Source organism: Montipora capricornis, chromosome 3 (genome assembly GCF_036669925.1).
Source record: "Montipora capricornis isolate CH-2021 chromosome 3, ASM3666992v2, whole genome shotgun sequence".
Lineage (NCBI taxonomy): Eukaryota > Metazoa > Cnidaria > Anthozoa > Scleractinia > Acroporidae > Montipora > Montipora capricornis.
In genome coordinates, this window is record NC_090885.1 from 60757007 (window position 1) to 60772006 (window position 15000).

The following is a 15000-nucleotide window of genomic DNA, read 5'->3' on the forward strand; positions in this document are numbered from 1 at the left end:
TTGCATAGACCTACAAGTGAAATTAAAGCTCACAAACTGTTCACCTAATGCGGACCTAGTTAAACACCAAACAGTCAGAACCTTAGACTAAGTGCTGCATTACTGCCTTTTTCCGCGTCACACGTTTCAATTTAGTAATTTGTGAGGCTAACTCCAAAAGTAGCGTAAAAAGTTCACATTTCATTGAGGTTCAGACTGACTCAGATGTATTGAACATCACTGCTGGTCGGGGTTACATTTGCATTTGCAGAGCCGTGTGCACTGCAAGCTATACTTTACACATTTACATCGAGTTCATTTGCATGAACACTTGATCAGCTCTTGACAAGCCTTTGAGACCTCTGGAATGGTTATCCAAACTGGTTTCCACGTGTCCCCAATCTTCTTCCATCCAAATCGATCTGGATAAGGAATATCCTGGTTACTTGCATCACTTGTTGTCCAGATTCCTGCTTGCAGGACCGCCCTCTCAACGTGCTTCAGAAGAGCATTCTAAAACAAAAGAGCATTTTTAAAATTACTCTTTATAGCGCTATAATAAATCCTTATTTAATTACTTTCTTGAATTTACCTGAGTGGGAGGTAGATTTCCGATTGCTCTGCTGTGTTTACAAAACAGATTCATTCTGGTCTTTGCCTGTTGTCTCTGCCTATGCTGATGACACTACGCTGGTTGTTTCTTCTGTTCCTGGTATTTTGGCTGTCTTTGATGTTTATTCTTTGTACGAGAAGGAGTCTGGGGCTAAATTAAATTATGGTAAATGCGAAGGTTTGTGGTTGGGTGGTTGGAGTGGGCGCACTGACTCACCGGTTAACATTACTTGGTCGTCGGTGAAGGTGTTGGGGGTTGTTCTGGGTCCGGGCAATCTGGCGGAGGACAATTGGAGGCCGCGTATCACCGCGGTGGAAAATGCTTTGAACTCTTGGCGTCAGCGATCGTTATCTTATTAGGGCAAGGCACTTGTTATCAATGCCTTGGCCCTTTACCGTGTGTGGTACGTGGCCTCTCTTATCCATGTTCCCCGGTGGGTCAGTGTTGAATTAAATACGTTAATTTTTAAATGTTTCTGGAGCGGTAAGCGGGATTTGGTCGCTCGTCGTGTTGTGGTTCAGCCTTCTTGTTTGGGTGGGTTTTCTGTCGTGGATTTTCAGTGTAAGGTTATGGCTCTTCATGTTCAGTGGGTTCGTCGTTTTGTTTCTTCTCCGTCTTCTTGGGTCTCTTTCATGGTTTTTTGGTTTTCTTCCCGGCTTGCCGCTCCTCCGCATCTTGTTTTTTCTGCTCCGCTTTGTTTTTCTCCGGATTCTCTGCCTCCGTTTTATCGTTCTCTGTTGACTGCTTGGCGGGCGTGTAAAGGATCTCTTACGGCGTCTTCTTTGGGTATTGGTTCGGGTATTGATTTTTGTCCTGTTTCTACTATGTCTACGAAGTCTGCTTAAATGTGAACATTTAACAGAGATATTACCAACTTTTTTGAAGTCTGTAAATGGTTCAAGTTTTCCAGTGAATGCTGTCTCTCCTCATTGTGAGGAGAAGTTCTTTCCTTTGTTTGGTTCTCTTTATTGGTCTTCTACTTGGCGTCAGCTTTTCTTTTTTGATTTGGATCGTCCTGTTATTGATTTATGTTGGAAAGTCTCACATGAGGTCCTTTACACGGCCGAGAGGCTTGCTGGTTTTGGTTATGCTCTTTCTACTGCTTGTTTTTGTTCTGCTCCTGTCGAGTCTCTTTCTCATTTGTTCTTTCACTGTCCTCTGGCTGTCAGTGTTCTGTCGTGGCTTCAATCACTTATGTTCTTGGCTTCTCCTCTTTGTCCTTCTATCTTGGTTCGTCATGCGCTTTTTGGTTTCTCGGCTGATGAGTTGCCTGTGGTTCCTCGGGTTTTTGAATGTTGAATGTCTGCAAGTTTTGTATTTGGGGGACTCGGAATGATTTTCGTTTTAGGGGTGTTCGTCCCTCGGTTGTTGATGTTATGGAGCGTGTGAAGTCTCGGGTTCGGTTTAATGTCCCTTTGTTTTTCCGTCGTTTCCGGTCTGACCACCGTCGTCCTTATTTTGTCCGTCAGTGGGGTGCTCGTGGTGTGGTGGCTTCGTTTCAAAATGATGCTCTGGTTGTTCATATTTAAGTTCTGGTTTTGTGTTGTGTTTGCGTGCCCTGGCCGTTTTTCTGGGATGAACCAACGTCTTGGCGTTGGGTGAGTCTGTTGACGGGTGGCCTTTTATTGGACACTCTTCACCCTTGTGCTGGGTCGTGCTCGTTTTGGTTTGTCTAGGTGTTTTTGAGTCTTTTTTGTCGTTTTGTCGAATTGTCATTTAGGAGTGTAAGTCAGGCGAGGCATCTCCTAGATGCAATTCTTCGTTTTGTCTGTTTGTCTTTTGTTAATTGTTGGTAGGGGCGGGGTTCGATTCCCAGGCGAAGTTGGCGTGTTGGTGCACCCCCGTTTGAGGTGAACCGTTGTGTTTGACGGATTCGTCGTTATGTCTGGCGGCCATTGCACTCACCCTACCGGGGGGCCAGCCATTCGCCTTAAATACAAAAAACATTGCCAAGAAAATTGGACTTGACAATTGACCCGGTCACCAATCAGAGACGCAGTAGGGCGAAGGTAAGGGAACTGCTTCAAATGAGGGAATGTGAGAAGATCAAAGACACTTGCTATCAAGGTTTACTTGTTCGAGATGCTCTTGCTGAGACATTTTGGTTAGAGAAAGAAACTGGTATCATCAAGTAAGCAGACCTAAACTGGGTTTTAAGTTTATTCATCTATCATACAGTAATTCTACCAAAGTAGATGTACCGGTAACAGTGATTACACTTTATGAAAGAAGTGTGTTGAGTTATGACTTGTAGGAATCACAGAGGATGTAAGATGAGGCACAAGGATTGTCAGAAAATTTGTTTCATTATATGTAAGCTATTAATTTTGATAGGTAGGAAGACTTGTTATCATGTGAAATGATATGGATGCAACTGGGTGGCAATCAAATTTCACTCCTAGCTGTCTAAACAATTGGCTGTAAGAAATAGTTCTTGATAACCCCTCCTGTATCACAACCTTCATTTTTACCTTCTCACTTTTAAAAGTGGACAAAGAGAATTTGTAATCAGGGCCATGAATAGAAAAAGGTGAACCAAGGCACTAGCCTCGGTAGAAAGTTTAAATTTCTGTAGTTTTGTGTGGTTCCTGTTAGTTTAGGAGACTCTCTTTTATGAATAAAAATATATATGAGTTTTTTTCCCTGATATTGCATCTGAGAAAAATAATCACCATAATACAAATCACCAGACTTGTAAAATGATTTTATTATGCAACTGAAGGTTACAACACAACAATACTACCAAACTTACAGTGATTACCAGCTGCAGGGAAACGTAAAGCTGTAAAAACTGACATAACGTTTCCTTTCTTGGCCCTTGGACTACAAGGCCCATCTATTTCTTAGTAATACTAATTTCAACTACACAACTTGTTTGGTCACTTTTCATTTAACAATAATAAACATTTACATGGTTCATTTTGAAGTTTTGGTTAAGTGTTTGAATCAAAAGAACCTTTATGAGCATAGAAATTCCGCTGCTGGAAGTCAGAATTCAGTACAACATAATTTTTGTCATTCCTTTCAGAAATCCTCTTAGTTTCTCTTAAAAGTCCTGATTACATTTCCCATGCAGATCAATCAGAATTCAGCTTTGTTTCTAAGTTTTAGCCTCACTTAAGTTGATGTTATAGACTAACGTCACCTTGAGTGAGATATTACATATAATGATAAAAGGGGCTTGCATTCCCTTCTCTCAAACTTATGGGAGAAACTCTTGGGTTACTTGAATCTGTGGACAAAGAGGGGGACGGTGCCATGTGGGGAACTGATATTGGTTGAAATGACCTGTAGTTTCCCTCCCACAAGGTGTAATCAGACTGAGGAGCAAAATTTGAGGCAGGCATAGAAAGACCTTGGTTAATGCCACTTGGGAAAACATAACCCCCCTGATGATGACTAGCTAATCCATACTGTGTCTGTGGGTTAGGGTTGGAATGTGTTAAAAGAAATTGGAAAGTTTGACCTCGTGCTCTCTTGATTTCTCAATATCTGATTTTAAGAATTGGATGAGCTGTTTTGTGGGGTCATTTTCAATTGCACTCCTCATGAAGTGAATAGCTTCAACCAATGGGTCTTCTTTTTTCAGTTTCTTGGTTGGAGCTGATTTCACAGGCACAAACTGCTTACCAACACAGTCTTGAAAAGATACACTATTGCCCTCATCTTCTGTTGACTGAGTTACCTCCTCTCTTGATGCTGATGGCTCTACAGCCAGTTCTGGTCTGCAAGAGTCACGTGTTTTGACAACTTCAAACAACTGATTGAACCAGTTACTGTAACCCTTGTCATCTTGGAATCATTTCACCCCAGTGGAAGTTTTGGTGGTCAAAGCTACACGCTTACATTCTGCAACAAGCTTTTTAAATTTTGATCTAAGTTGGGGTACAGTAAAGGAAACATTTTCATTCCTAGACTTGCATCTCTTCTTAAGTTCAGCAAGTACCTCGGCATAGATCTGTCCATTTTTCTGAGTTTTAACATTGGTGATTTTATTTAAATAATCACTACTTATTAGCCTAAGCACTCGTTTCAGTGATTAGGCCTAAGCACTCGTTTAAAATTTTAGCTTTCATTTTACGGTTCGGTTAACTACTCTTTTTACGGAGACCGTCTGAAGAATATAGCACTCGTTTACTGATTAAGCCTAAGCACTAGTTTGAAATTTTAGCTTTCATTTTACGGTTCAGTTAGGGTTAGGGTACACTAGAATTAAAATTTTCCACGTACCGCGTACCGCGTAGCCAGCTTGTAAAGATACTTCGCCATCTTGACTTTAACTCTTTACGCGTACCGCGTACCGCGTAGCCAGCTTGTAAAGATACTTCGCCATCTTGACTTTAATTCTTTCCGCGTACCGCGTATCGCGTAGCCAGCTTGTCAAGATACTTTGCCATCTTGACTTTGATTCTTTCCGCGTACCGCGTACCGCGTAGCCAGCTTGTAAAGATACTTCGCTATCTTGACTTTAATTCTTTCCGCGTCCCGCGTAGCCAGCTTGTAAAGATACTTCGCCATCTTGACTTTAATTCTTTCCGCGTACCGCGTAGCCAGCTTCTTAAGATACTCGATGTGGCGGGGTATTCTGCAGTTACTCCATTTCTGTTGCATGGGCCAGACATGTCTAAGCATTGCCTTCGGCCTTTTTCAGCATCATAGTTTTAAGAAAACTGTTAGAACAAAACTAATTGAAATTCTAGAAACTGAAAACTCTTATGCCGATATAGATACCTTAATTGGCAAGATGAAAAATTAAATTTCCAACTGAGGTTAAGTATAGTCTGTAGTTTTCCTCTTTACATATTGTTCTTTTACCCAAACTGCTTTCTTCTCTTTTTTTCCTACATGTAAGTTCTTCTACTTTCTAAATATTTGAAAGCACAAAGAGTAATGTTTACATGTTGTTGTTGTATGTGAAAAACAAAAAAAATGTTTAAATAATTTCGTCAACAGTCGGGCTTGCCACGATCAGCTTCTCGCTATTTGCAAGCCTAGCTTAGTAACAACTTGTTTCTTAGCTTCTCGCTATTTGCAAGCCTAGCTTAGTAACAACTTGTTTCTTGTAAATAAATAAAACTTGAACTTGAATAAAGCGTGCATTTGAGCATCACATACAAGCTTTATACCTGTCTGTCTATAGCGATGTTTCTCGTGACGTCATCCATTGTTATTAATATGCCAACCAGAACCTAATTGGCTGTTGAAACAATGACTTCTTTTGTTCCGTGGTTGGCAAATTTGAATATCAAAAGAAATGTGACGTCAATTTTTGAATGGGGACCAATCTTGATTCATGCAATGAATATGTAGTACTAGATAAAATATGAGCGGGAGATCTGTATGGGCGTTTACAATGGCGAGCCGATAGGCGAGCCATTGTAAACGTCCATACTTGTGAAATGAATACATTAAATTGAATGCAAAGTATTGTTATTTTAATCAGTAGAGATCTGTATCAAAAGTTAATGAATACTAATTAGCTGAGCAGGAGTTTGTATCAAAAGTTAATTCTACTGTTTAATAATTCATCAACCCCAGTTGATTTGTATTGGGGTTTACAGTTGTGTACATGTGATCTGAATACTGTGCTGGGATTGGTTTGCACCCTCATGAATAATTAATGAATTGTACAAGGTCATGTACAATATCTTTTTTTCTCAATTGCAGACTGCATTATGCAAGTTTTTTGTAGCTATTGTATGCTTTACAAATCTTTCTATTCACTGTTATCTTATTAACACGCATTCTGAGTTTTTGAAGTGTTGAAAACTCCTTATTAATTTTACTTTCACTTTATTGCAATGTAGAATTTTACTTAAAATCAACAAAAAATTTCAATTGGCTTTGTTCTGTCAAACATCTAGCAACTCTTGTGCAAAAAATCAGATCCTTTGCAGGTATCAGGTATGGTGCAAAACAGAAACCAACTTTGAAAAGAGTCCCACCAGAGTTAATCTGTAAAGATGGTTTCTCTGTCCATTTAACATTTTGTGATTACAATAACAGTACTCTGAAGGTTGTATCTTACATTAGAGCTGTATTTGTTATTTAATTACTGGTATGAGTAAACCTTGCAACCTTTCCATACAAGTTAAGATGCAACACATTTAAAGCCTTAAAATTCCACACACAAAAAAAACCAATTAGCTAGAAAAAAAAGAAAAAAAAGGACCTTCCTTGTATGACCAAGAAAGAGCTAAGGACCAACCAGGTGTTGTACAGCTGACATTAGGGAGCTTAAGATCTACGACGACGACGTCAACGACAACGCCGCAAAACAATGATATCATTGGTTAAAAGAGCATAAATAATCGTGCTGCACGTGCGCAACGGATTTTAGCTCATATTTTTGCGGCTCTCTGCGTGACGACGACGTGAAATCACTAAATTTTAGGTTTTGACGACAACGTTAGCATGCAACAGAGAATCCTTCATTCTCTATTTTCACTCTGAAACCGCTCGTACCAATTTATTTTTAGGATACTTCGCCCACATTGTATGACGTGAACGAGATGGAATAATCGCGAAAGACTTTTACTAGAGCAAAGTTATATTTTGAGGTGACGTTTTCGTCGACGTCGCCGTCGTAGATCTTAAGCTCCCTATTATACTATTTCGTCCCGTCAACAAAATTCCCAAGCTGTACCAATTGAATCAGGGTCATAAGGTTGCCTTGATTTTAACATCATTGGTCGACACAGTTCTTTTAAAGAGAGTCTGAGCTTCTTTCTGTCACTCATTAATTTTGACAGTTTTTACCATCTGAAGTCCCTTAGATCTTGAGGAGATGTTAACTTCAACACAAAGTAAATATTTATTTTTGAGCAATCTTTGGCCTTCCTTCTTTGGTGCTATTAACAAGCGATTGCTGCAGCTTTTTTGTCGTGCAGGCCACACGACTGATTATGTTATGTCAGGAATGAGAACAAGGCTTAATTAAAGGCTAATTTGAAGACTTTTTAAGGTCGCATGTCAACTGTCTCAGAATTGCTTTGTATTCCCACTGTATAAAGAACCTGAGAATTAAAAAATGATAATACAACTTTAGTTAATTAGTTACATGCAATGTGTTTTTCACCTGAAAACTTTCAGGAGCCATTATCTTTCTCTCAGTAGAACCGCTTCATTGTTATTGGCAAGTGTATTTATCTAATATCTTGCTGCAAAAATGGTAAATGTGGATGTATGGTACTAAGTTTGCTATGGAATTAAATGCTTTTATTCCCTTTCATTTTTCTTAAAACTGTTTCTCCAAGTTGCACACATAGTTTGCTCTTGTGATAAGTTATGCTTCGTTGTGATTGAACTGTTTAGTACTGCCTGGTGAATTATCATCAGTACCATTACCAACAAGAAGGTCGCCAGTAGAATTCGCAACTAATCCTATGATTTGCATCATAAGGTATTGTTGGATTCACGCGACAGTAATGCTGCTGCAATTTATTTAACTGATATGTATGATTTTTGTGATGTTAAACCCTGTCCCTCATTAAAAAATAATACTAAACAAAACCTTAACTTGTGCTATCAATTTTTGGTAGTTATTAAAAACAAATTCTGTTTCAGTTTTACACACAGAAAAACAATGTTCATGTGTGTACACTGGCTGCATCCTTTCCATTCAAATATTCCTTTTACCTTTACACATGCATTATTTCTTGTACTTGGGCACACTGACAAACAGAGGTTTGGTTGTTTGCTTCACTTTTTTTTGTTTTCCAATTAGATTAATCATCAGGCAATTCAGGCTCAAAAACACATGTTACATGATCCCCCAGCGTTCCACCTTCGTGCTTCAGATACAAGTCTTTAACCTTGGTTTTTTTCGTTGTACGACAGTAGCTGTTTCTTTGTCGCTTTGACAAGATGTCAGGGATGAAACTTCCGCTTCAGTGCTGCTGCAATCGCGTTTTTTTCATGATTTTTCCAAGCATGTTGTACTCCATACTTGCAAGCATCACAAATAGCTTGGGGTTTAGCCTTCCATCGCAGGCTATTGTTTGGCTACACACGTCTCAAAAATTCTTACGAAATCGTCAGCTTAACATTTGTTTCATCGCACTATGCCGCACAGACGGCAACAATTCACAAAATCACTTTTAGGCTGATCCCTGCAAAACTTTATTTAACAGCGAGGCAATACACAAATCCTTTGCATTTAGGTTAAATGCGTCACGATAAATTTGCAAGTTGCAATCTGCGCGGCCGATAGCAATGCTTATACCAAAATTAATTCGCGCCGGTGATATTTAAGCAGCGAAACACAAAAACACGACTAGTACCTTTCCTTGCAATAGTCTAGTCGGCTCTTCGAGGGTGTTTTGACCAAGCATTTTGATTTTACACATGTACAGAAAATTGCCCCCACGTAACAAAATCTTCTAGGTAGAATTGGTTGAATTTTGCATCTTGCGCGTCCCTTTGCGACCCAAATTTTCGCTGCATGGTATGTCTGTTAGTGTTTTGCGAGCCAGACAAGGAGAGCGATAGATAAAAAATGGCGACCGTTGATGTAGTATCCATCACTTGATATAAGCAATCACGATCTGACTTCATTGTATGAGGTTCTCTGATTGGGCGGAAAAAAGACAATTGCAGAAATTTCCGCCCAATCAGAAAATCAGAATTTAATTCGCTCTGGAACTCGTCCGTTAAAGGTATGTTCCCAGGGGCTCTTCTCGCCTTACTTGAAAACTTTACGCCAGTCCCGATTCTCGTCTCGTCTCGACTGACTGCCCCTGGGTCTCCGAGGATGGTCCGGATACGAATCGGATACGTGCGGACGGTCGTATACGATTCGTATACGCTACGTGTGGACGCAGATATTTTTGTATCCGCATAAAAAAATTTGCGGATACAAAAATCTCCGGATACGTGTGGACGGGGCAACAGTGATTTTGTGTGTAAATTTCATGTAAATTGCTGGGATGAATCAGTGCAAATGACATGTAAAGCAAGGTCTTCGTAAATAACATGCAAATAACATGTGAATTCGATATAGGAGTCATACCCAGCACAGAATGAGATTGAGAAAGTAGTAGAGGCTAGTAAGAAGACTTTACCTTTACCATTACCATGCTCCTCCATATTTTGATTGAGGAAATTTGCTCTGCTCCTTTAAGCAGAAAATTCTCCCCAGTTTTTCCACACAAAATAAAAGCGCCCCAGGAATCGCACTGGGCTCGCAACGGGTTGTGGTTGGATGTTGGCACAGAGAGAAGGATTGTGGACATTTCACAATAATTACATGATTCAACAACTTTGTCCGCCATTTTGAATTGCCCCGCCGCAAAGGCCCTGGGAACGAGATCCGTTTGAATCATCGGTTTGATATTCGCGCGGGCGATCAATGTGCTCTTCCTCTCTTTTTCCCTGGTTGTTCGACGATTAGAATTGGATCTTTGCGATTCCTTAATATTTTGTGCGGGTGAAATAGCACACATTCCACCAAATAAACCCAGTAAGCATCGATGAAATACGGAAGAAAGGGCAACGACATTATTCAGGTCAGAAGGTCGTCCACGGGTATCAGCATTCGCCACAAAGATACACGCCAGTGACATGATTCAACCTCGAGCTCAGACAGTCTCCGAAAGGGTTAATCGGTGAAGACTTCATGACAAAAATAGAGGCCTTCTTCAAAACGTAAACGGAGTTGTTCTACGAACGTTTGAAACAAGGGTGGCCTGGCCGAACAGCTACTACAGTTAGCAAATGGGCGGGAAGATTCAAAAGATCCGAAAAGCAAAAGACTGCCGGAGGAGTTTTCGGTAAGTCGTCATCTTACTGATACAAACGTGATTTAGGTTTAAATGGCTTAAAATTTTAAAATTTTGTTTTCCCCAATTTACTTGTTCCCAGCTTTTTGCTCCCTAAAATTGTTTCTGTCGCCTTGTTCCCTAGGACATTTTGTCATTTTTCGCCAAAACGCACAGTCATTGCTTTTGCAGACCTACTCCCTTAATAGTTTCACTTTATATTGTATTAATGCCATTTAAGGTAATAACAATACATGTACAAGGTGATTAATATATGGATCTCTGTATACCCACCCCCTTATTGACCTTATTCGCCACTTGCACATTCCTTGTTCTTCAAACGGTGCCACTACAAGAACACAATAGTGGCAGGTTGTTCTGTAGTTACTCCCTTGTCACCTGTATACCTACATGTACTTCACTGTTTTCTCATGTCCAAACAATGTCACATGACTTGTTCAGTAATGTGAAGCCCTTTGTACCACATCATAAAAAGATTTAACCAATCAGTCAATAACTGCGCAGCGTATATTCGGCTGTATTCCACATTGCTTGTGCAGGGTGATATGTACCTATTTCCTATGACATGGTATACAAGCTTTCTCGCTTGTTACTTGTCACTTGCTTGTTTGCATGTACATGTATGTGATCCTTAACAAAAAAAAAAAATCAATTGTCTTGTGGAGTAGTAGACCACTCAAAAGCATTTGCATTACTAGCATTTTTCACGAAACATTACAAAGCTACCATACATGTACATGTACTGTTACGTAGTAGAGCTAGCAATCTAAATAATTATACCAATCATATTGTGATGCAGTTAATATTTCAATTTCTCCCACCAAAACCTCACATTTTATTTGATGAGTACTTAATCTAATTCATAACAATACACAAAAAGCCATCTTGAGGAATTGTTATATCTCAAAACGTTTGTTTTAAGGGACAATTTTTGGCATGATTGCTCCACTCTTTTAATTGGATATGGGAAATCTCACTAAATAGTGCTTTGAGTGCTTTATGCCCAGGCACCCTAAAAAAAAGAGCAAATTTATGAGTGAAATACAAAAGTAGTTTTGAGTTGTACCCTTCAAACACTAATTCAGACATCAATACGAAATTATGAAAAATTCAACAATAAATAATAAGTATCGCGATCTTCTTATAGTTTTGCCTATGCGTGAGCCGTCAATATTTCGTGGTGTTGCCGTCTCACTTTTGCGGCCTGTGATTGGTTCTAATGTTGAAATTGACTTTGTTGCACTGAATTGGGTTGCTGACGTACACAAACAAATACGTTTCGCCGGTAGAAAGAATTAAAATTTCGATCAGGCGGGGGTTGATTAGTTTACAGTTTTATTTATCCTTATAAATGATGGATCGCGATACAAAACTAATTGCGATTTTGAGACGGCAATACCACATTATATTGACGGCATTGGGAGAAAATCTATTCCGTATTGGGCTCCGTCGCTTCATGACTCCGCCCAATACGGAATATATTTTCTCCCAACTAGCCGTCAATGTAATGTGGTATTGCCGTCTCAAAATCGCATTTTGTTCTTATTATTGATTTTATTACATGTACAAAATGGTCAGTTTGGAAAGGTGGACACTTTTGGAGGTTGTCACAGGCTTCCAGATAAGTTTGTAAGACAGGGTGTCAACAAGGAATTCCAGTGGATCAAATTTCCACAGCTCCTACCATAACCATTATGTCGGGTCATGAAGCTGACCTTGTAGGGTTTTTATATGTTCATATTTTGTTTCAGGGCAATACATTAGGTCTATGGCTGCTAAACAGGGCAGGTGGAGATTTTCTAAAAGGTAGGCAACCGTTATTAAGGAAACTCTTGTATTTTTAAAAGTACCATGGAAACACTACATACACTGCGCAGAGACCAATAAGATAAATTGTCTTGTGCACTCATTCGAATTGAGACTGTATGTTGATTTTGTGATGTCTATCAATGTTAATGTTGATACATAACTATAGTACATGTATAATAAATATCAAAAACTTGATCATTGTATGACACAATTCATCGTATAACAGAATTCATTGTGGTATATGAGCTAATGCGCCGATCAACTCGAAACTTCCAAATTCCTCACTCCCCAGGCACAGAAGATAGTCAAATGCCCGTTTCGATTTGATCGGCGCATAATAGACCATGCTCTACAAAATTATGGAAACCGTACATGTCAGCTTAAAATATACAGTTACACAATAAAGTCGGTAAGAGTTCTCTCTACTTTGGGGGCGTTTTTAATAAAACATTATTATTCCATTCATGATTGTTGGATATGAAAAAATTACATCTTGATTAGCCAACTTGGGGGGCTTTGCACCTCGTTGGCTATCTGTACACACTCACATTGAACTGGATGAACATAAGGGAGAGATGTTCAGTGCAAAAATCAGTGACTTCTCTGTTCATATACTGTAAGTTTTTTGACGAAAATCAAGATAGATTTCACTGTCCCTTGAGTCTGAGGAAATTGTCAGTAATCTTTCAGTGGTAATTACATGTACATCAAACACAAGTGATAGCTCTCTAATAAGCACATTTGCATGTGGCAACAATCATTAAAAGATCAATGTAATTTAAGTACTAGTATTCAATTACATGCAGTAAATTTGTTTTAGGAAAGTCTGCAGTATTTTCCATCTGAACTTGCGGGTGATACGCCTAATATAGTTCGATGTAACTTGAAAAGTAGGTCTAACCATGCAGTTAAATTGTTATAGTATGCTATGTAGTATTTTTCATTTGAACTGGCAGGTGGCGTGCATCATACAGTTCAATGTAACTTGAAGAGTAGGTCTAACCATGCAGTTAATTATTATTTGTCATAGTATGCTATGTAGTATTTTTCACCTAAACTGGCAGGTGGCATACCTCATACAGTTCGATTTAACTGGAAAAGTAGGTCTAACCATGCAGTTAATTTGTTATAGTATGCTATGTAGTATTTTTCAGTTGAACTGGCGGGTGGCACGCCTCATACAGTTCAATGTTATTTGAAAAGTAGGTGTAACCATGCAGTTAATTGTTATGGTATTCTATGTAATATTTTTCATCTGAACTGGCGGGTGCCACACCTCATACAGTTCGATGTAACTTCAAAAGTTGGTCTAACTATGCAGTTAATTTGTTATAGTATGCTATTTAGTATTTTTCAGTTGAACTGGCGGGTGGCACGCCTCATACAGTTCAATGTAACGCTAAATGTAGGTGACTAACCATGCACTTAATTTGTTATAGTATGCTATGTAAAATTTTTTATTTGAACTGGCGGGTGGCACGCCTCATACAGTTCAATGTAAACTTGAAAAGTAGGTCTAACCATGCAGTTAGTTTGTTATAGTATGCTATGTAATATTTTTCATCTGAACTGGCGGGTGGCACACCTCAGGCAGTTCTATGTAAATTGAAAAGTAGGTCTAACCATGCAATTTATTTTGTTATAGTATGCTATGTAGTATTTTTCTGTTGAACTGGCGGGTGGCACGCCTCATACAGTTCAATGTAACTTGAAAAGTACATGTAGATGTAACCATGCACTTAATTTGTTATAGTATGCCATCAGGGCTTGAAATTGCGACCAATACAGTCGCATTTGCGACTGAATTTTTTCCCTTTGCGACTAAAAAATCTGGAGAAGTCGCAAATTTGCGACTTGTTCTCATCTTCGCTCTTTCGAAACAAAAGAATTAGTAGCAGTTGCCACTTTGCTGCTCTTTTTACTAAAATAAATGAAGAAATGACAAAATTATTTTGTTTCTCGCCTTGAGTTTTCTTTCAATCTGAAGATAGCGTAATTGTAGCGTAATTTCGCTGCGATGTTGCGTGCACAACTCCATTCCTTCAATAATTATCATTCGCCATTTTCAGCGGTTTACTTCAACACAAGTATTGTGGGCTCATATTTTGTTTTGCTACACCGCTGACAACACAATGCAGCGCGATGATTTTGCGACTAAAATTTTCGAAATTGCGACTACATTTTCGTATCTTGTCGCAAAATTGCGACTGGATTTTTTCGCAAATTTCAAACCCTGGCCATGTAATATTTTTCATCTGAACTGGCGGGTGGCACGCCTCATACAGTTCAATGTAACTCTAAAAGTAGGTCTAACCATGCAGTTAATTTGTTATAGTATGCTATGTAGTATTTTTAAGTTGAACTGGCAGGTGGCACGCCTCATACAGTTCAACGTAACTCTAAAAGTAGTTGTAACCATGCAGTTAATTTGTTATAGTATGCTATGTAATATTTTTCATCTGAACTGGCGGGTGGCACACCTCATACATTTGTACAGTTCAATGTAACTTGAAAAGTAGGTCTAACCATGCAGTTAATTTGTTATAGTATGCTATGTAGTATTTTTCAGTTGAACTGGCAGGTGGCACGCCTCATACAGTTCAATGTAACTTGAAAAGTAGGTGTAACCATGCAGTTAATTTGTTATTGTATGCTATGTACGTGTAGTATTTTTCATCTGAACTGGTGGGTGGCACACCTCATACAGTTCGATTTAACTTGAGAAGTAGGTCTAACTATGCAGGTAATCCATTTGGTTAATTTCTTGTGATATCCTAGTATTACCCATCTGAACTAGCGGGTGGCACGCCTCATACAGTT

General features: G+C 39.1%; 1 protein-coding gene, 2 long non-coding RNA genes and 1 pseudogene across 6 annotated transcripts in view; 3 read left to right on the forward strand and 1 right to left on the reverse strand.

Moving 5' to 3' along the window:
• The window catches only part of LOC138040682 (uncharacterized), a 7092-nt pseudogene extending 1213 nt beyond the window's left edge, over window positions 1-5879 (forward strand).
• A 131-nt stretch (window positions 5880-6010) lies between these two features.
• The window catches only part of LOC138043574 (uncharacterized), a 17484-nt gene continuing 8494 nt past the window's right edge, over window positions 6011-15000 (reverse strand). For 2 of the 3 annotated variants that reach the window (XM_068889929.1, XM_068889930.1), the window contains exon 3: window positions 6011-7608. In XM_068889929.1, the coding sequence (XP_068746030.1) occupies window positions 7552-7608 (57 nt within the window). In that variant the 3' untranslated portion in view covers window positions 6011-7551. Of the gene's footprint in view, window positions 7609-10557; window positions 11384-15000 lie in introns of those variants that run through there. The other variant, XM_068889931.1, reaches the window with a different exon arrangement.
• LOC138043579 (uncharacterized) overlaps window positions 9654-15000 on the forward strand; it is a 12499-nt gene continuing 7152 nt past the window's right edge. Inside the window, exons 1-2 of one of the 2 annotated variants that reach the window (XR_011131288.1) lie at window positions 9654-10362; window positions 12123-12177. This is a non-coding gene — a long non-coding RNA (uncharacterized lncRNA). The remainder of the gene's footprint in view (window positions 10363-12122; window positions 12178-15000) is intronic. The other variant, XR_011131289.1, reaches the window with a different exon arrangement.
• LOC138043577 (uncharacterized) overlaps window positions 12184-15000 on the forward strand; it is a 4711-nt gene continuing 1894 nt past the window's right edge. The window contains exons 1-2 of the long non-coding RNA XR_011131286.1: window positions 12184-14699; window positions 14910-15000. The exon at window positions 14910-15000 is cut by the window's right edge and continues 1894 nt beyond it. This is a non-coding gene — a long non-coding RNA (uncharacterized lncRNA). The remainder of the gene's footprint in view (window positions 14700-14909) is intronic.